This window comes from Solanum tuberosum, unplaced genomic scaffold (assembly GCF_000226075.1).
Source record: "Solanum tuberosum cultivar DM 1-3 516 R44 unplaced genomic scaffold, SolTub_3.0 scf00055, whole genome shotgun sequence".
In the NCBI taxonomy this organism is placed as follows: Eukaryota; Viridiplantae; Streptophyta; class Magnoliopsida; order Solanales; family Solanaceae; genus Solanum; species Solanum tuberosum.
Genome location: NW_006238981.1, coordinates 1,300,447 through 1,323,401, shown reverse-complemented (window position 1 = coordinate 1,323,401; position 22,955 = coordinate 1,300,447). Strand labels below are relative to the sequence as shown.

The window sequence follows — 22,955 nt, the reverse complement described above, 5'->3', positions numbered from 1 at the left end:
CGCGGCGGCGGAGGGGGGGTGGCGGTAAGATTTCATTTTCTCTTATGTTCTAGCTTTATAGAAAACCAACCTCGGTTACAGGATAATTTTGGACAAAACCTTAGCTACTTTTTTAGCAACGTGACCCATAAATATATGGAATAACCGGGTAAACTTTTAGATCTTCAGCACAACAAAAACTTGAGAGAGAATTGTTTACATGCTAAGTAATCCAAGATGAATTAACTTGCTGACTAGCTAATCTTAAAATAAAAGATTTTTCCTTGGTGTATTCCAAGTTCAGAATCAGAAGTGTACACATGACAATATCTGACCAATCATCAAGTAACATCTACAAAATAATATGACTAATAAACGATATGAAATTCGGTTTCAAACAATTTCAAGTGAATTACATTTTCAAACACACTTCTAATCCTGTACTCAAGTCCATAAGGGGGATTGTATTATCAGACTGCATTAGACAGCAACTTAGGTGTGTTTGACCTCTAGCACACCACATTCTAAAACATGAAAAAGAAGCATTTTCGCCAAAAAAAAAAACTTGCTGACTGGCCAAACTTCAAATACAAGATCTAATTTCCTTGGTGCATTTCTGGTTCAGAGCATGTGTGTGGATGACATTCTCTAACTAGTTATCAAATACAGCCAACAAAATAAATGGACCTACTAACGATAAGAATTACAGTGTCAGGTAGCAAATTCTTTAAGCCAGCTACACTTTCGATCACACTTCTAGCTCTTTTCTCAAGTACAAGAAGGCATTGTCTTACATGAGTGCACGAAACAGCAATATGGTTTGGGTAACTTGAGTGATGCCACAAAGGCATGGAATGTGGCACCACTAGCACTTATGTGGGTCGTTTGGAGAGAAAGAAAAGGCTTTTGAGGGTGCAAAGTTGAATTTTATTCAAGTGAGAAATAGTCTCTTATACTTATTTCCATTTGGTGCACCCATGATGTTTCTTAATGTATAGAAGATTGATATCTTTAGTAGAAAACCATATTTATTTTGTAGATTTTCTACTTTGGGTATACTTCTGGTATACGGGCAGCTTGTTATGCACACAAATATAATTTCATTACTTTTTATCAAAAAAATTAGTTGGGGAGTTGGGTAGTGTTATCAAAGGTGCGCTTAAGCCCTAAAATGAGGCTCAAAACGCATTGAGTGCTTCACCTCGCTTAATGTGCGCTTCAGTGTCATCATCAAAGCTCTAAGACATACTTTTCCTTGTGAATGAGCATTTCCTGAAGAGGGGATGCTAAACCATTGATATTTCAATTTATCATAAAAACAATCAATTTATTTGTCCATATATTTGTTTTCATGCTTATAATTATTAGTCTAACACTAAATACATATTTTGATGTTTTCTCCATTAGTGCCTTTTCTCAATAAAGCTCGTGCTTTATTTGCGCTTTTTGCTCTTAAAGCCCCTATGAACCTTAAAAGTTTTTTTGCGCTTTTCGCTTTTGATAACACTGGAGCTGAGTTGTGATAATGGGAATCAAAAAATTACTTTTGAGCTTTTTATGCCTACACAACTATGTCCTAATTTTCATAAAAATTGTTTTGATTGGGAATTCTTTGTTTTAGAAAATCTCAAGAAGGTGGTCTGGATGAAAAAGTACCATATACTTCCATATGGACTAGGCAGAGAGATGCAGTGTTCTATTTAAACTCTTGCTAGAAGATACTTAACAGTGATAGAGACGACACAAGCTGGCCTTGCAAGCGATTCATGTGTCATAAATAGTGTTACAATTACCTCATATTGATAAAAAGTCCAGGGAACAATGAAAATAAAGAAAGAATTCAGACCATAGAAACAGAAAGGCATGAATTGTTTTAGAAGTTCCTTCCAGCCCCATTGAGAGATTGTGCATATGGTTTCATTTTCCAAAGAGTCAAGTTATTGCTGGTGTCGTGTGTGAGTTGATATCATAGAAATGAACGCAACTTGTTAGGAGTCAGTTTTGGCTTGCACCTTTCCTCTTATTAGTAAAATAGGCTTAGAACCTTGTGCAAGTGGCTGCTAAGTGCTAACTACTTGCCCCTATCTCTGAAGTATAAACTGGCCTATGCACTCCACTTGTTACCACTAGACGATGAAGCCAGGAGCGGAAGGAGGGACTGGAACCCTCAAACTAAGCCTTGGCAAGACTATGCTCCACCATTAAGCTATTTCAGGAAGTCCTTAGGAATGAGAAAACCAACAAAAGCTACCTATGAAGTCAGATGTTTTATGTGGATAGCCTCACAGAATGCATGTCTCCACCCAAGGCAACCTATACTGAAGGGTGTCAATTTGTAGCAGAAGCTTCATTGCAACAGTGAGGAGGAAAGTGGCAGCCATCTTTTTTCACAATACACAGTACCAAGACAAATCTGGTTGCTGGTTGCTGGTTGCTGTTTTTTCAACTTTTCAGGGTCTCGTTTGTCAGGCCCTGTTCAGTAAAGGATCATCTGGCCAGCAGGGGTGTTAGGGAATGCGTAAATCAGTGAGGAAAATTTGGAATACTGTGCCAGCACGTGTGTCAGATAATATGGAAGGAAAGGAGTGCAAGATGCTTTGAAAGAAAAATAACGGTGATACAGAAGATTAAGCACACTTGCTTATGGTTTGTGGCTATTTGGTCTAACCTACAGGATGTTAACAATGAAAAATACTGTGCTTGACTTTATAGCCTCATTACAGGAGTAGAATGGAATCAGTTAATATTATTAGTTTGGTCTAAAACTGCCTTTGCCGTCAATAGTTTGGTCCAACAAGGCCTTTATTGTTACTTAATGGATCGAAAATTCCCTTTTTCCAAACAAATATATTACTATTTCTTTTGCTTTTAAACACATTCTTTTCCTAATGATAATTTTTTTAATTAGAAAATGCTTATCCTACTTCAATTCGAAAAAGATTAAGAAATTCTATTTTATTAGGAATTTTTTATCATTGTCTAAATGAAAATTGATGACGGAGTTATTGTGATCTTATATATATATATATCCTACAGGCCCCAAGGCTTAGCTCAAGTGGCAAAAGGTGGAGGATTTGTGGCTCAGGTCGCAGGTTCAAGCCCCACACCATGCAAAGTGAAGCCCGGTATTTAAGTGGAGAAGGGTAGAGGGGCGGGCCCATTATCCACCGAGTTTAGAAGGCTGTGATTGGTCCAAAGGGCGGGTCACAGACGGATTTCTCGGTTATCAAAAAAAAAAAAAAAAATATATATATATATATATCCTAGAGTATTAGTTAAAAAGGTAAATTGAGTTATTTTATTTTAATCGTTTAAGTGAGATTAAGAAGAAAAAAAAGATCATCTCCTACTTATTTATTAGTTAAAGTGAGTTAAAAAGAAAAGAAACAAGAATTAATTTTTTTAATAGTAATATTTTTTAGGAATAGCATATGTTTAAAAAAGAAAAAAAAATACTATTATTTTCAGTAGGAAGAGGACATTTGTGACCCACTAAATAACAATAAGGGCATTTTTGGACCAAACTATTAACCAAGGACATTTTTGTTAATTTCACATAGTTTAAGGACATTTTTTACCCTTTTCCGTTAATACAATTACTACTTTAGCAGTTTGGAAAAAAAAAATCACACTTCATATTATATCCATTATGGAATTTGCATCAAAGTCATATAGAAGGAACATAAAGCAGTCCGATATTAACATCTAAAAATTCTCTAAACATTGAAGTTTGGCTGTGTCAACAATAGAATGTTGCAAAACCAAAGTCACAAAATGAATTTTATCAAAGACATGCATCAACAAGAAACTAATACCAAGATACGCATGAAAATGAAGATGAATACAGCATAATTAGCTCCTAAAAAGTACAACTTTCGAAAAATCAGGGTAAGCTTGCTCCCATAGCTAGTGGTAGAAAGAATTGAACAGTCAAAGAAGCATAATAGTGAAATGAATATAATAGCAGTTATAGTTACCTCCCATCTAACTAGAGCAATATCCGTATCAATCATCTTTAACAGATGACCACGGGTTCCACTAGGAATGACCAGACCCTCAATACCAGGAAGATGTAATGGTTGGACCACCATAACAGTCTGAGAAGCATCATTCACAATTGCACAGCTACTGATGTCAACAGGAGATGACAATCCAGTGGACTTGTCGAGAAAATTAAATCTGTTCAAGACGCATACATAATTTCTCATAACACATTCTACAAACAACATAAATGAAAGGATCCTTCATGATTCCTCGGAAAGAGAAAGTTACTTACACACATTCCGCAGGCCACGCTCCTTCACAAAGTGCAGTTAACAACTGTAAAAGTTCAGCAGTTCTAAATGGGAATTCACCCTCCAAGCTGCAAAGAAGGCACCTGATAGGACCATCAACAAAACTTTCCCTATCCCAAAACTGAGTACAGAGGGACTCCTGCACAAAATACGGCAATAGTCACCATGTATTAATGAGAGAACATATGAATTTGAAGGCTCAAAAACACAACAATCATCCAAACCTCCCCTTGATAAATTTTGCAAAGAATATCCAATATCAATTTCAGGTTACCATCCTCCAGCTGCAAAACAGGAAAGGCATGATAATTAAGATGTGTGTGTTCCTTCAAAAAGTAATGAATTCTTTGAAATTAAATAACCTGGAGATTGATCTCATAAGATGCAATAAATGCTGATAAAAATGTCCGCAAAACACTTCTAAAACCAGTAATAGGACCCTGAAAAAACTAATAAATATCAAAGCAAAGATAAAATGATATAATGCACCACCTGAATATTTTAGAAAGGTAAGATGGGTGAAATATAATTTTCATATAATGAATAAACAAGCAATTCACTCACATCAAAATCCCTCAGTATATCATTTTCAATAATTTCAAGAAAAGAACTCAATGATCCAGCTTCAAAAGCTTGGCGGACATAACCAATATGATCGATCTCCTGAAACAGCATTAAGACATGCAAAACAATGTCAAAACTTTACAGCTATTGGAGAAAGCACAAGCAAGTCAATTACGCAATATGAAGCACAACAGACCATCAGTTTATTGTTTTCTTCTTTTCCTGGAAGAGATGAAATTAGACAGAGAAACACTGCCCATGCCAAAACCAATGGTCCCGATTCATTGTTTTCGAAAACATCAAAAGTGGACACCATAGCATCAATTTCTTCCACCTCCGACAAAGAAAAAGTAACATAACCCTGCCTGATTTTGAAAAAAGGTAGCCATTAAGTCAATAAGGAAATAGGACAAACATACCTAAGCAACAATGCTAAACTGTGAACAGAAAATCTTGAGAGAAGTTGAAGAACCCATAAGAAGATGAGAAAACAAGACGGAGGTTTATAGCTAACCAGTACTATTTGATCTTCCCTCCAATGGGGTCAATCATCCAGCAGAAAAGCCATGCAATTGCCCTCCATAATTAAAAGTAGATATCACACAATTTGCAACATGACTTAGAGAAAAAGCTATTCATACTCCAAAGGAGTTGCACTAGACTGCAGTTCATTGAATCATTCGAGACCATAATTGTGATAGTGATACATCAGTGCATATGATGTGTGGGAATCTTGTAGTTTAATTGATTTCCACTATGAAATGTTGTTTTACTTATTCACAGAAGTGCCAATAATGATAATCTAGTTTTGGTGAGCTGCTAGTGACATTAAATATAGTTAAAACTCAACAAATATAAAAAGAATATCTTGGACTGGGCATGCGAGAGGCTGGTTATAGGGGATTCGCGGAGGGGTAGAGGTAACCGAAGAAGTATTGGGGAGAGATGATTAGACAAGATATGGCGCAGCTTTATATTACCGAGGAGGCGAGGACATGACTCTAGATAGGAAGGAGTGGAGGTCGCGGATTAGGGTAGAGGGATAGTAGGGGTGGAGGGTGTCTTGGCTTGTGAAGGTTTAGGTTTGTTAGTGCATGTCTTAGTACTAGTCGTACCCTTGTAGTTCTTGTCATATGTTATTGTATTTGATTATCAATATTTTACTGTTGTTAGTGTTTTCTTGTGGAGACTTTGCACTGTTTTTCTTATTAATGACTATGCTTTCTTCATTGTTTTCTTCTTATTCTACTTGGGTTTGATGCACTTGAGCCGAGAGTCTTTCATAAACGGCATTTCTATCTCCACGAGGTAGTGGTAAAGTTTGCATACACTATACCCTCCTCAGACCCCACTTAGTGGGATTTCACTGGGTTTGTTGTTGTTGTTGTTGTTGTTGTTGAACATAAGGACTGGCATAAACAAAAAACATAATAATCTTTAACTGCTCCACAGACAGCACCAAAGTTGATGCAACTCCTGATATGAAGCAATGATCCTAATTGACTTGGCTAATCATATCCAGGCAGTAGTATTTATTGCTCTCACACGAAGCAATGAGAATACATAATTGATTTGGCTAATCTAATCTTGGCCAAAGAATTTCACTACAGTACCTCCACTGCTCCACAACAGTTCACCAAACTTAGTTTGTTTAATAGGTCATTCATATGTTGTTTTATTAACATATCTAGACCAAATATTTCTCAAAAAAGAAACATATAAAAACATTACTCAAAGTCATTTAGCACATAACCCAGAAACAAAGTCTGTACACCTAATTAATGTTAAGAATGCAAATATTTTCTTTAAAGTATGAAAGCTAAGCTGAAGAAATGGAATGCAAACTGTTAGAACATGGAAACGTTTATACAATCCTATTAGAATAGGAATAGGTTTATACAATCCTATTAGAATAGGAATAGGTTTATTCAATCCTATTAGCATAGGAATAGGTTTATACAATCCTATTTAGAATAGGAATAGGAATAGGAATACAAATAGAAATAGGCATAGTAAATAGTATCCTACTTGGTAAAGGATTGTATTCTAGTGTCTATAAATAGGGTCTCAATGTAATAATGTAGACACAACAACAATTCAATACTATTCTTTTCCTATATTTCTCACACAAACAACTATGGGAATTTAAAAATAAAGAAGATAGAGATAATGAACCAGAGTTTAATACTGGATAACTTGCAAGAATTGAGCGCGCATTTATTGAGGATGAAATATTACAAAAAGCTAATTTTATATGGAAATCTAAGAGGTAACTAAATATGAAGAGATTTAATGGAGGCAAATGTCTAGAACTTAATGGTTGAAGGAAGGAGACAAAAACACCACGTTTTTCTAGAAAATGGCCAACTCTCACAAAGATTTAACCATATTGATAACAAGGAAGTTCAAGGGAAGTTATTACTGATCCTAGAGATACAAAAATGGAAATAGTAGGCTACCATCAGGATCTTTATGCTGAAACTGAAACCTGGAGGCCTGAATTCAACATGACAGGAAGGTCTTTCATCAGAGGAGGAGAAAGAATGGCTGCAAAGAGACTTTGATGAAACTACAGTGTTGGAAGGATTGAAACTCTATGTGGCTGATAAAGCCCCTGCATATTTTGTGTATGTTGAACCTTGGGAAGGCATATGATCATGTCAACTGCAACTTCCGAAACTTCATTATGAGAGCATGCGTCTTGTGTACAGGTGGAGAAATTGGATAAGATATTGCATATCTACAATTAGACAATTGCTCTTGTGGATGAATGGTAGCCCTTATGGACCTTATGAGGTTTTGGGTAGTTCATGGGGTTCTTCGGTGCCCGACAATGCTCCTCTCTCCTGCAACAAGTGCCCTGGTCTCCATAAGACCATTCAAACATGCTCTTCTATCTAAGATCATTCAACTACCATTCATCGCTCTAGAAACCAGTGATAACAGCACAGCAAATTTTACATGATCGACTCCCCCCTCTAAACTTTGAATTTATTGCCATTGTTCTGCAAATTCATGTTACACTGATAATGTTCAGAAGATTTGCAACACTATATCTTTTTCAATGATTGAGAATAGATTTCTTTCTGTATGTAGTGCTAGAAGCACTTTTTCCATTGTGTAGTTACCAGTGAGTTTCTGGAATAAAGAATTTCAACACCACTTTTAGTTTTGGTGGTTGTGCACTAGCCACTATTCTAGCAAGAGTTCAGCACCAACTTCTACTTTTTTAAATAAGCAAATTCAAGTTGGTTTCTCCATGTTGAGTTTGAAAGGACATGTTAGAATATCAAGTGCATATGTATCTAGATTCATACACGCCTGGATTCACTATACTTGAATAAGAAAGATCATAGAGAATATTCTACAGGACACTATATAATATTGTATATTTAATTACAAATACTACACTTACCTAAGCTTAAACAGAGAGATGCTTATGTATCATACTCTACATAATCCAAAATTCATATTTCTTGAGCACCTCTGGTACATTATTACTCAAGCCAATGAGAAGCTTTTTATATTTCACATGTAATAGCAGAATAATACGAAATATTGGAAGAGGGTGGAAAACTAGAAACATTAGTATTCCTTTTAGTGTGGTCTTTGGAGAAACATTATGCAGTGGTGAGAGGATCTAAGTGGTAATATAACTTTCAAGACATGGGAAAGAAGTAGGCTTAATTATTGGGAGCACATGTGGTGTGGGTATAACATTCAGAGATTACTTTATAAAAAATTGAAATAACTTGGAAGGTCATTTTTGAAAATTTTCATAAAATTACAGTTTTACCCCTCCCTATAATTGCCCCGAGTCATTTTTTATCAATCGGTGAAGTTGGTTTGGGAAGTTTGGAGCTATTCATTAACTACGGTTGTTTAGTTGACGGGTAATTTTAAATAATTAATTTGATTGATGGTTAATGGACTAAAATATATTGTTAATTTATTTAATACCCTATATCACTTGGCCCATATTTATTAAAATGAGTTAGTGGGGTTAGTCACTTTTAGTACATAATTATTTTACAAGGGAAAAAAGGGGAAAAGGTCTGGAGAATACCACCTCCGCCATCGACACGAACACTTGACACAGGTAATTGCTACGTCTAAATCTTTCCTTTCAATTATTTTGATGGTCAATTAACTATGACTGCCAGCAATTAGTATTGGCCATTATTTGGCAATGATTGAAAGTGGCAATATAATGGATTCAAATTGGGTTAAGCTTTCTGTTTGGTAAGGGTTACATATTATTGTTAATATTGAGTTTTTTTCTTATGTTCATCACATAATGATTCGAGTTTTGACATATTGAGATAGGTAATTAAATATTGGGGGTATGATATTATATGAAAACTATTAGGGTTGCAGTGTTTGGAGAAATTAAGACTAAACCCTAGGTTTGAAATTTAGGAAATATGAGATTTGACCTATTGGCTGGCATCAAGATTTAGGAACTTGGTTATAGAGTTAGGTGAGTTTTTGGGTCAAGGCTAAAACATACAGTAATATGGGTGTGGTTAGTTTCAAAATTTTATTGTGATTACTTATTTGAATAAATTGCATTGATTTGGAAGCACAACGAAAGGGCAAGGCTCAAGTCCCGGAGTGATTGTTCGATTATTTGAGGCAAGTGGATTTCTCGACCCTTGTTAAGTGTATAGAATCGTGTATTTCTTTATGGTATGTGTTGGGGAGTAATGGAACTTGGTGATGGGTTGACTTGTTCATATTAAATGATCCTAATGATGAAAAAGGGGTAATAAAGACAACTTCCACGGTTTGGTTTGGTGTATTACAAATAACATGCATTGCATAATTTCTAAAAAAAATTGTTTACAAAGATACCCTCCATATTTATACACTTTCAGGGGAAATTGTATCTTTAACCATGCTAATGCATGCATTAATAAACTTGATATTGTTAAGACCTGGTTTGTTATGTATTAGTTATACATAGGATAGTACCAAATAGGGTGTATAACTAATTGGGTTGAAAAAGTGTATCAAACAAGGGAATAGTAATACCAAACCTAATACTGCATTATTTTCTCTAGTAACTATTATCAAATGACCCCTTTGTGTATATTGGAGTTTTTCCCCATCTTTAATGAATTTACTCCTTACTTGACTAAAAAAAGTACAACAGTAATAGTAAGCATGGAGCTAATGAACTGTTAACAACAACCTGAACGGAGTTTCATCATGAACCATCTGCAAAAGATTTTCCAAATCCAAAGTTTCTATGAGGATAAGCAGCAGCTGCAGTTTGGCATGATAAATAGAGGAAACCGCTTCAGCAGATACAGCCAACTTCCCAAAATTATAAGAATTTGAAATGAATCCCTGAAATAAATTGTGCTAGAATCAGCAAATATGCAAGTCTAAGAGATAATAACTCCTACTGAAATTTCAAGGAAGTACCTCATAAAGTGAGCACAATTTTTTCCACAGTTCACCCGTGCAGGGGCAGAACTCGTAAAATATGAGGAAAAGAACATCCAATACAAGATTGTCTTCAGTTACTATTTCTTCAGCCCACAAAGTATAAAGGTCAACATCCTATTTTGCATGAGAAGGCAGGTACTTCAATCTATGAAATGATTAACAAGAACGGATTGCACTAAAAATGAAAACAAAGAAGAAAGTACGAACTAGAACTCTGATATATAGCATTTAGACGATGATGGAGTCTATCTAAAATGCTGAAACCTTGTCACCAAGCTAATTCAGCCATTCATGCAATAAGACAGAAAACTAAAATTTATCTAATGCAACCAATAAATTAGAATTTCTAATTAAGAAGAGTAGCTTATGTGGGAAACAAAGTACAGAACTGTTTTGACATGGCTTCCAAATTAACATTCGCATGTTTCCCTTGATGTCCTTGGAGCAACAAGTTCATTATCTCCAAATTCATTTAGTAGAAAGTCATAGAAGTCCACACCTCACATTTGCTTCCAAGTTTCTTCAATCCTCACCTTTTACTTGTTGCTTCATAAGTTCTTCTTACTTCATATTAATGCATCCCGATCCAACAGTGCACGCCTTTCTTTTTTCTTTTTCTCTTTGATAGGTAAAAATGTATTCCTTTCTAATACACAAGTATGTATATTATTATCTTATTAGTAGATAAGGGATTATGAAAATTGGGTGAATGTGCAGAGAAAGTCACCTTCGAAGGTGAAGTTTCACTCTCGTTTTCCTTCCTCTCCTATAACGCACACATTTATTCTTGTTTTCCTTTTCTTAGTGCGGATGAAAGGCCAAGAAACCACTCTTAGTGGCTCATACATCCATAACTATCTATCATTAAGTTCTTAAATGAGCCGAGGGTCTTTCGAAAACAATCTCTCTACCTCAACGAGGTAGTGGTAAGGTCTGTGTACACTCTACCCTCTCCAAACCCCACTTAATGGAACTTCACTGGGTATGTTGTTGTTTCTGTATTAAGTTCTTAAATTAGCCACTTTAGAGACTTGTCAAATTATCCAATCCCTTAAAGCCCATCCCATGCATGCACAAACTTGCCCAGCACTTTTGATCACCACATCCTGAGTTGAAGTCACACAAACTCAATCCTGAACACCAAATACAAAACATAGTTTACCATGTTCTCAGGAAAGTTAGAGTGTAGATTCTCCTGCAGGACAGAAAAGAATTTCCTGTCCAGTCCATCAGAAATCAATTTCTGTGCCTCATCTACAATAAACGAATCTTGAGATCTTGTCGCGATATATACTGCATTAGGAGACGAATAAGATAAGTAATACATGAATTTATATAATGCATAAACAAGTATGGTGGAGACATGTTATAGAAACAAAAAGTAATCAAAGGAAATATATGTAATTTTCAAACAAATGTGTATATGCATAAACAAGTATGGTACAGACATGTTATAGAAACAAAAAGTAATAAAAGAAAATAGATGTAATTTTCAGATAAATTTATATGCATAAACAATTATGGTGGAGACATGTTATAGAAACAAAAAGGATAAAAGAAAATAGATGTAATTTTTAATAAATTGATATATGTACATCGGAATCTAAGCCAAGCATCTAAAAGAGTCAGAAAAAAAAAACAAGATTGAAGAAACAATCAAACAGATCATTGATAAGGACTCTCAGCTCTATGTTGGCATTAAAACATTGAAAATATCAAACTATGACAACAGTCTCAAATGACGATAAATTTGTATTGTGAATTCGAAAAGAGATTTTCAGCTCATTTGTACTCCAATCAAAAAACAATAATTTCATGAGATAGAAGCAACAATTGGTACTTGAATGGAATCTCGTAGAAAGCTGTTTTTTTCTTTTGAAGAACAATTCACTAGAAATCCCAAAATAAGCTGATGGAGTACATTCTACACTAATATAACTTACAACTGAAAATTAAAGGGAAAAGGTGACAAGAAAACATCAGCCTCTCCTGAAATCAGGCCTAATATCCATGTCAACGCACAAGTACTTTAAGTGTTCTTATAGGGCTGCCATGTTGCTGAGTTATCATTTTTCTCAACAGCAAAATATTGTCCCTCTAACAAAGACAAGGGGACACTACATAATTCAATGTCCAAAATTTAAGACAATACTCAAGAATCAAAGCATTTCTTGTTGCACATATTCTACCAGTACAATTTAACGCTATGGAAGCAATTGTTTACTCAAGTTTAAGTGATACCTTCCAAAGATGGGTGCCACTGAGACTTAAAGGTAAATTTTATAGAGTAGGTGTTAGACCGACTATCTTTAAGAAGCAGAGTGTTGGTCAGTCAAGAATTCACATGTGCAGAAAATGAATGTAGCAGAGATGAGGACGCATAGAAGGATGTGTGAGAACACTAGGAGAGATAAGATTAGGAATAAAGATATATGGGGCAAAGTGAGAGTTGCCTCAATGGTAGATAAATGTGGGAAGCGAGGTTGAGATGGTTCAGACATGTAAAGAGCAGATGAAAAAACACAGAAGCCCTAGTAAGGAAGTGCCAGAGTTGGCAGTGATAGGTCTAAAGAGAGATAGAGGTAGATTGGGGAAGAATTGGGGAGAGGTGTTTAGATATGACATGGCACATCTTCAGCTCACACAGGACATGACCATACATAAGAAAGCATTGACGTAGAGAATTAAGGTAGAGAGTTAGTAGGTAGAGAGTTGTAGCTTAATGCACCTTGCCTACTCCACTTGCATTACTATTAGAATTATCTTATTCTACAATTGTATCCTTGTTGTTTCTTTTACTTGAGTTATCTTTACTATTTTTGTTGTCAGTACTTTCCTTTTGTAGAGTATTTTCACTGTAACTTTTGCTCTTGTATTTGTCAAACCTACTTTTGAAAACGCTTTTCTTGAGTTGAGTCCCCAGACCCCACGTGTGGGATCACGCTAATATGTTATACCATTCGGAAGGTGTAATTGAACACTTAAGTGTACCAAAAAGCTAGCATGAAAGAGTGCACAATAAAATCAAGGAAAAACTAAATAGCGTCCTTGAAGGTTTGTTTGTGGTGCGCTTAAGCTTGAATTCAAGTTCATTGCAAGTTGGACACTTCCCACACTTTGACAACAGTCAAATGCAAGCACTAAGGTTCAATTCATCATCCACGATTTTGTCTTGAATGACGAAAGAGCTAGCACTAAACAATAAGTACAGCTACCAAAAATAATATGTTAAGTGTCCTGCAAACCTTTTTCCTTTTCAAAAAGAAGAGTTATGCGAACGTTATTTTAATGAATGTTAGTAATCACAAAAAAAATTATAGTTTTAGCATAAGAAAGACCTACAATCTCTTGGAATCAATGCAGACTTAGCGAATGATAGGGTGTAGTGGATGACAGTTTATATATGTGATACCAATTAATTGGGAATATAATTTTTAGTCATGTTTTTTTTTAAACTGGTAACTTTAGTCTATATATCCACAGGTATACTTCAACAAAAGTGTAGTTCCCCTTCAAAAATGTTACAACTTACCGAGAAAACAGTCTTAGTCTAGATTGTTGCCTGTAAACAATCTAGCACATCAAAGATGTCTTCTGTCCTAGTTAATATATCTTATTTACACCAAAAATAGGAAAGAGCTAAGCAATTCATCTTGATCTTCTGTAAGCTATTCTGCCCATTTTCAAAACTCCTGTTGTTTCTCTCTTTCCAGATTGTCCACCAAATACATGCTAGATTGTCCACCAAATACATGTTGGGACAAGTTTCCATCTCTTCTCCTTATTAGAAGCATTGTCATCTCTATTCCAGCTGCTCAGGACTCCTTTAATGCTCCCTGGTTTCACCCATCTTATCCCCTTTAGACAGATGAACATTCTCCATAATTGTTCTGCATGTTATTACGTTTACTCTAGGCCCTATGCTTTCTAGCAGTTTTAGCTCTAGAGATTCTTATGCCAATATAATATACAGAACTTCTAGTACTTTTGATTATTATTTTGTACTATATTGGACTGAGATGAATTTAAATAGGGAACATGTTCAGTAATTTTTCATATAATTGATCACAACCTGTTTGGGATTGAGGCGTAGTGGTTATTATTTTTGTTGTAAACTTGTTTATAAATATGAATTAAAAACATAAAACTACATCGTTGCATCCAAATCAAAATCATCAAATGATTTTTGAACTTGATTGACAACGATTTTTACTTAACATTTTTCACTTAATTGTCCTGATTAAAAGATACGCATACTTCACTTAATTGTACTTTTTGATCTTTTTTATTTTTAATAAAATCAAATATCATATCATTAATATCAAACAAAGCAGGTGTCATAAACTATTAACAGCAAGCATAAGTGGTTATATTAATATATTTGCAACTATAGTTATTTTCTTGCATTACATATATTTTCTTTCTATTTATTTCGTTCCTCTACACCTTTTTTTAACTAACTCACATTTTGATTGCATTTTGCTCCATTTTCACCTTCAACAACACCAGAACTAAGTTTAGAACAACATCAACGTGCTTCTCAGCATTTTCACATCACAGTGTAGCAGCACAATGAACAAAGATTTCATTAAAATGACCCTAAAATATCTGGCTACAATTGATATACAAAATTTGGAGCTCAAATTAATAGTCTCAACTAAATATTTCAGCCTAGAAAATTACCAAATGTTGTTGAAAAGCATAACTCATATATGAAACACTGCAAGGACTGTGCAGAACCTATGCACCTCCTATTACAGTTGTTTAAAAATAACAATGCAATAAGGAACAACCAAACAGAAGAAAGACTCACAAGCTTGCATAATTATATGACGTGTGCACTTCATTAAACATTGCCGTTCCAAATAATACTGAAGCATAACCTGGATAACAACAATAAAAAGAAGAAAATGAAACAAAAGAGAACTCGTACAAACATCTCCTGCAACAAATAGTTCAACACAATGAATGAGGCACTACAACATTCTTAAAATTAAATTTCAAGTGAACTGTACTTTGTTGCAAAGGCACGGCTGGACCAACAAGGACCACTGTTGAAGTAAATTACCATGTGTCACTTTGTTCACCTGAAATTCTCAATACTGCAGGACTTGGGTGGGGCTTGGGTGTGGGTGTGGGTGTGGGTGTGGGTGTGGGTGTGGGTGTGGGTGTGGGTGTGGGTGTGGGTGTGGGTGTGGGTGTGGGTGTGGGTGTGGGTGTGGGTGTGGGTGTGGGTGTGGGTGTGGGTGTGGGTGTGGGTGTGGGTGTGGGTGTGGGTGTGGGTGTGGGTGTGGGTGTGGGTGTGGGTGTGGGTGTGGGCTATAGCAGTGGGGATAGATATAGACATGTTTCCTGTTTATACCTCAACAAGCTAGAAGTTCTTTTTCTTTTTCTGATGACTGAGAAATCTGTTTGGGGCCAACCCTACCCCCTCTTCCCTTCTCCACTTAAATATCAGGCTTAGTTCACATGGCGCAGAGCTCAAGCCTGTGACCTCACAAGTCCCTCAACCTTAGGCACTGAACTAAGCCAAGGAGGCGAAGCGACAAGCTAGAAGTTATTATTCCACGCAATATTAATAAAAACTGTTTCCTCCAAAATATAGTATGAGTAGCATTAGAGAATGAAAGAGCAAGGGAATTCTGTCACTAACCAAATGAGGAAGCTCGTGAAATACACCATCAGCAACGATACTTTTTTGATTAATGGTTCTATCAACAAGAATATATGACTGCACCTCATCCAAACACTGCAAAAATATGAGGATTTAGCCCCTTACAACAATTAACTAAATAAGGGCAAGATGTAGAATAATAGTAGTGGTGATCCATGTCAAACAGAAAAAAGTTAGAATAAAACAACTTTCTGTATTAAAAAGCCACTACAGGCCAACCACGCAACAATATGATTTGAGTACCGAACATTGCATATGGTCCAGAAAAAGTAGAGTTTTACCAAAGCAGAACTAATTTTCAAGGCTGCTTCTTTTTTATCAGTTTCTACAGTAATCTGGTGTAGACCAATCTTCAGTCGGCAGGCATCTAAAGCCTCCTTTGATTTCAGGTTTGGTGGCTTAAATAGTGAAACTGTGTCCAGAAACCATGCATGGTTTTCCTTTATCTTCTTCTCCTGAGTAATAAAAATAAGATATTAATAGCTGTACTACATAGCAGAACATTGATTTTCTAATGCAAATTTCAGTTCCACCAAAAACCATTTCCCTATGATTTCAAAAACAAAAAAAAAACAAAAATTGCTACTCTAATTACCAGAGGAGGAGGGAGGTCAGAGGAGGGAGAAACAGATTCGAGTTCAGCGAGCAAGTGTGGGAAGGGGTCCCACCAAAGCGAAGCATCAACAATCTTGGTGGTGCTTCTTCTTGAAGCTTCATCATTAGCTTCTGTAGTTGTGGCCATTGGAGTAACTAGAAACCCTAGCAAACCAATTCTTCCAACCCGCGCTTTTCTTCGTTCGAATTTGAGAGCACAAGAGTCACGGCGCAGGGTTTTATGAGCAACCACCACCTGCCAGCCAACAAGCTCAGGGTTTTACCTTTTTATTTATATAATACTAAGTTATTTACCGTGCAAAATAAATAATTTTTCTAAGCTTTTGAACAGCTTTTTCAATAATCGACTGTTATAAGAAAAAAAAAAAGTAAATTTTAGTAGGTTTTAAGAACATTTCAATATAAATTAAATGATTTGACATTATCACATATCTCAAGAATTTTAAATATATAATTAAAAATATTTTGATATCTAATCATTTTTGTCTTTTACATAATTTATCATAATATATGTTTGATGATATAATTGTCTTGTTACAACTGAGTGATGGTTTTATATAGCGATTAAACATATTTTTTTTCTATTTTTTTTGTACATGAAAAATATAGAACTGATGATTTTATGGTTAAAATAACTCCTTGTTAAAAACAAATTATATAAAAGTTTTCGATAATCAATATTAGTTATAAATAAGTTAAGACCGTTAAAAATGTACACCACAACAACATGAATTAATTTTTTTAGAGACAATCTACTTGTCTGAGGTCAAACTTTCACCACTTCTAGTTATTGTTACTTTGTTACTCGAACAAAATTTATAGAAGGAGAAAAATAAATTTGAAACAACAACAAAATAATATTGTTGATCCTTTAAGAAATTCATTCTTCATTAAATTGCTGCTCTGGAGGCCCTTCTAGATGCTTCATCAATGCAACTTTACGACTTTTTCAGAAATATGTATGTATAGTTGTTGCATTATGAAAGTACAAGTAGATCATAATGTTGGATTCTAGACTCATGTTAAAAAAATATTTTCGAACGTTCAAAAATTAAAAATGAGTCTAACCTAGATAACTCATATGCTCAGCAATGACTTGGGACATAGAGGACAGCAAATCTATGTTAATAGACATATCTTTCGTAGCTTAAGATATTACTTTTATTTAGAGCAAGTTTTGTTTCATAATTATCAAATTAAGCTTGCTGAAAATAGTCATAACTCACACCAAAAATATTTAGTAGAGTTGAATGAGAAAGAAAACAAAGAAAAACATTAAAAGGACGAAAGCTTTGTCCAAGTGAGATCATATACATACCAAACGAAAAACAATCAATACAATTTTAAGGAGACAACGAAACAGCGAGAAAAAACATACATTAAAGGGAGTAAACTATGAGATATCCAATGATGATAACAAATCATTCTAACCATAAAAGTTCTCATGTTTTAAATAACATACCTCAGAAAATTGACTAACACTTCAATCAACTTTCAATCCTTAAAGTACTCATAATATCCAGTGAAAAAAATTAGTAAAAATAAATAACAATAACATAAAAAAAAATGGGCATGCAAAGTTTTTAATTCTCAGAGGATTTTCTAAAGAACACAAAATTTCATCCTTATATGTGAAGAAATGACGTTGTTGATGAACAAATTAGAGATTTGTAAGGGTTTTTTTTATCGTACCTTCAACAATTTCAATAGAGAAAACTTGCTTGAATACTCAATTAACATTTGTTATTTAATACGTCCTAACAAATACTTATAACAATAATATTGCAGAAACATAAACAACAAAATTTAAAGCATGTACTCAAAAATAACAATTAATAATATAAGTATAAATTAATGATTGTAAGAACATACTAGGATCTGTAACAATAGAATGAAACAGAATGGAAAAAATCGAGCCCACTGAATGCACAGTGTCCCCTTAAGGAAATTATTCCCCCCTAGTACCCGAGATTTAAAAGAATAGATCATATCAGGAAAGAACGATTCAACTCACCAGTGTATTTATACAAAAAAAAATGGTGTCAGTAAGTCATTCAATAGGAGCAAAGTACACAATTATTTAATTGTCCAGAAAAAAAAAGAAGTTCAAAATTTTCGTTGTTTTAAAATGAGAGGAAACTCCTCTATTTATAGACAACAAAAGGTAGTGTGAACAAATGCTTATTGTGCCTTATCAGAAAGGTCACAACCTTTCATAAAAGTCACAACTTTTCATAAAAGTCGCAACTCTTCATAAAAGTCACAACTTTTCATGAAAGAAGAAGGCTAGTTTTGGAAATAAAATAAATTAAAAGGAAATTCTGGTTTGTGGTGGCGCCACATAGGCGGGTCTAGGGTTCTCTTTTATATATATATATATGATATTTATATCTATCTATATTACCTTAAAAAGGATGAACTCATAACTTGAATGTTAAATTACTATAATATTTCTAACTTAGATTGTGCCTTTTTTGATGAGTTGTGACATTTTTCAAAACATTGTGAGTTTTAGATGAGTTGTGAATTTTTCATAGAGTGGTGAATTTTTCAAAGAGTTGTGACCTTTCCAAAGGGTTGTGACTTCTCGAAAAGGTCATGACTTTTAAGATAAGACACAAAAAACACTTGTTCATACTACCATTTGTTGACTACAAATAGAGGGGTTTCCTCTCATTTTTCAACCACATTTTTTTTTAATCTTCTACTCTTCTTATTTTTGCATTTTAAAAAATTTCGTGTGATTTATTGTTGTTGAGCGAGTTCGAAGTTTAGCGGAATATGAGGTACCACTATTCTGATGAAATAAATTATTCTACCCTAAGAGGGTATATTCCTTAATCTCGAGTACTTGAGGAAAATAATTTTGATGATATGATAATGATAGGTGCCAAAGATAGCTTTTCCCTTAACTCTCCAAATGCTCTCAGACAAGGATCATCAAAATCAAACTTACACTCTTTTTCAAGTAGCTTACATAATGGGTGTGCAATTTTAGAGAAATATTTTATGAACCTCCGGTAGAAACTTATATGCCCAAGAAAACTTCGAACACCTTTTACAGATATGGATGGTGGAAGCTTTTCTATTACCTCAACTTTAGCTCTATCCACCTCAATACCTTTCTGTGAAATCCGATGACCCAGAATTATACCCTCTTTCACTATAAAGTGGCACTTTTCCCAGTTGAGGACAAGATTGCATTATTCACACCATTTTAGTACCTCAGCCAAATGGGTCAAACAGTCGTCAAACGAGTCACCTACTACAGAGAAATCATCCATAAATACCTCTATCGGGTCCTCCATCATATCTAAAAATATCGACATCATACAATGCTGGAAGGTCGTTGGAGCATTACATAACCCAAATGGCATCCTTTTGAAGGCGAAAGTCCCATAAGAGCAAGTGAAGGTGGTTTTCTCTTGGTCTTCTGGAGCTATGGAGATTTGATTGTAGCTAGAATACCCATCTAGAAAACAATACCAACCCTTACCAGCAAGACGATCTAGCATCTGATCCATGAACGACATTGGGAAATGGTTTTTCTCAGTCTATGCATTTAACTTGCAGTAGTCCATACACACTCTCCAACCAGTCACCGGCTTCACTGGAACAATCTCATTTTTAGCATTGGGAACCACACTGAACTGGGCAAACCCAAATACTATCAGCAATGAGATATATAACTCCAACATCTAACCACTTAATGATCTCCTTTTTGACAACCTCTTGCATAGGGGGATTTAGTCTCATTTGATGCTCACTACTTGGCTTGTTGTCCGGCATGTGTTGAATTTTGTGAGAACAAATGCTTGGATGGATCCCAATAATGTCCGCAATAGTCCATCCAATAGCCCTTTTAAACCGCTTTAGTACCGATATCAATGTCTCTATTTTCCCTTCACTCAAGTCAGCATCAATGATTACATGCAAAGTGATATTTTATCCCAAGAATATGTACCGCAAGTGGGATGGAAGAAACTTAAGTTCTAGTTTTGGAGGCTCATCAATAGACAGTTGTGTAGGTGGGGTGTCTCGATTCTTCATGTCTAATTCCAACCATTTTGGCTTGAAACGAAACTCAAACCTATCAAGTGCAGCAACTAGCTCATCATAGTCATCAATAACATCACTGTCAAAATACATCATCACCGCTGCTAGTGCATCAACACCTAACCTCTCTTCAATGGATATCTCAGATTCTTTCCCCACAATATGATTCACCACTGATACCGACTTAAGATCACTTTCATGATTCATAGACCTATAGATGTTAAAAGTTACCTCCTTATTGTTTAATCCAAACTTCATCTACCCTCTTTCCATATCGACTAAGACACGCCCAGTAGCAAAAAATGCTCTCCCTAAGAGGATGGGAACCTCATAATCTAGTATCACAAAGTCCGCCGGAAAGATGAATGACTCCATTTTCATAAGGATATCTTGGAGCACTCCAATGGGCCTCTTCACATTTCTATCGGACATAAGTAAACACATTGCAGTCAACTTTGGAGATCCTAAACCCAACTTCTTATATATGGACAATGACATCAAATTAATGCTGGCAAATCACGCAAAACTTTTGCAAAGTGTAAAATCCCAATGGTACAAGGAATAGTAAAAGCTCCACGATCCTCTTTCTTTTGCACAAGTGACCTAGTATCAATAACACTACAATGCTGCAACTTCTCTTCATTCTCAAAACTGACAACCCTCTTTTTGGTCACCAAGTCTTTCATGGATTTTGCATACCCAGGCACTTGTTCCAAAGCTTCTATCAACCGAACATTAATGGACAGTTGTTTCAACATAGAGATAAACCTACGATATTTTCCCTCTTAAGTCTTTTTCACCAACCTCTGTGGGAATGGAGGTGGAGGTCTAGGCACAGAAACAACTTTTTGGGTCATCTCAGCTTCCTTCTCTGTATCAACTTTTAGAGTTTCAGTAACCTCAATCTCATCCTCATCTTTTTCTATCACTCTTTCAACCTCAAACGACATGGGAAGATCAATAGCCTGCTTTTCTCCGTGAGTAGTGACTACCACACAATGCCCATCATTTTTCAGATTCTGGATGGTGTTGCTAGGAAGCGTGCTAGGCTGGCGTTGGTTCGCAATAACGGACAACTAACTAAACTGCCGCTCAAGTTACTTGATCGATACTGCATGGGCATAAACTTTTTGACCAATTCTAGATAAATCATTTCACATCTCCTTCACATTTTCAGTTGTCGAATCAAATCTCTTCATCATCTTTTGCATCATATCCTCAATGCGAGTCATGTTTGTACCAGCCTCTTTATTGGCAGAACGTAGGGTCCAACCTTCTCATTTATGTTGCCATAATTATTCCGGTTCTAATTGTTATCACGATTGTAGTTCCCGTCCTGGACATAGTTTCCATCACGATTGTAGTTGCCATAGTTCCGACCTTGGTTTCCTTGACCTTGGCGCCAATTATCCGAGTTGGAACCTTGGGTGTTGGTTTGAAAACCCCCCATCTGATCATTCACCAAATTCGCATCCTACTCATAGTAATACTCCTCAACTGGCGGTGGTGGAGTTTTAGTTATATAATTTACCGCATTCACCTTTTCTGCACTTCCACTCACATACAATTTCTGTCCCCATTTGAACCATCTCTTCACGAATGTCACCACTTGATTGACTTGGTGCAGCTTGGAAATCAAACGTGCTTCTACCAGTATTTTCCTTCCTAGTGCTCCATGCTTTATATTGTTCTGGGAGATCCTCTCAAGTTTTTCAGCAATCTCCTCAAAAGTTCACTCACCATATGATTTTCGAGCAATAGTATCTAAATCAGCCTTTCCATTGCCATCATGTCCTCTATAGAAGTACTCCTTCAGTGACTCATCATCTATGCGGTGATTCAAAACACTCCTCATGAATCCAGTAAACCTATCCCATGAACTGCTTACTGATTCTCCAGGTAGTGCCGTAAAATTATTCAGTTTATCTTTGTAATTCAACTTCTTGGACACGGGAAATACCTCGCCATGAACACCTTATGCAATTGGTCTCATGTATTTATCGAATTGTATGGTAGCATAGAAAACCACACAGCAGGATCACCAGTCAACGAAAGTGGGAATACTCTTGTAACATCCGACAAATTGAAATAACTAAGAAGAGGCTTAGAATTTGAAAATTTTCATTTTGGAAAGGATTTGAAAATCTGGAAAATTTTGGCTAAGTATGGAAAAGGTGAGTTTTTGGCCAACTTTGAGTAGTCATAACTTCCAGCTCAGGATGATTTAGGAGTAGTTCCAGTTATGGTTGTGAAGCTTGTGGAATGATCTTTCCAACGCCGCCGAGTTTGCTCAATTCCGAGTTCGTATGAGCGAGTTA

General features: G+C 35.5%; 1 protein-coding gene across 2 annotated transcripts in view; it reads right to left on the bottom strand.

The window, feature by feature from the left end:
• Positions 1-16,826, bottom strand: part of LOC102591984 (uncharacterized) — a 50,635-nt gene extending 33,809 nt beyond the window's left edge. For both annotated transcript variants that reach the window (XM_015307400.1, XM_006344436.2), the window contains exons 1-13: positions 16,562-16,826; positions 16,248-16,421; positions 15,946-16,041; positions 15,106-15,175; positions 11,455-11,585; positions 10,269-10,406; positions 10,033-10,190; positions 5,035-5,203; positions 4,839-4,937; positions 4,637-4,714; positions 4,499-4,558; positions 4,256-4,413; positions 3,957-4,158 (exon numbers count right to left, since the gene is read on the bottom strand). In XM_015307400.1, coding sequence (XP_015162886.1) covers positions 3,957-4,158; positions 4,256-4,413; positions 4,499-4,558; positions 4,637-4,714; positions 4,839-4,937; positions 5,035-5,203; positions 10,033-10,190; positions 10,269-10,406; positions 11,455-11,585; positions 15,106-15,175; positions 15,946-16,041; positions 16,248-16,421; positions 16,562-16,708 — 1,680 coding nt within the window. In that variant the 5' untranslated portion in view covers positions 16,709-16,826. The remainder of the gene's footprint in view (positions 1-3,956; positions 4,159-4,255; positions 4,414-4,498; positions 4,559-4,636; positions 4,715-4,838; positions 4,938-5,034; positions 5,204-10,032; positions 10,191-10,268; positions 10,407-11,454; positions 11,586-15,105; positions 15,176-15,945; positions 16,042-16,247; positions 16,422-16,561) is intronic.
• Between the last annotated feature and the right edge of the window lie 6,129 nt (positions 16,827-22,955).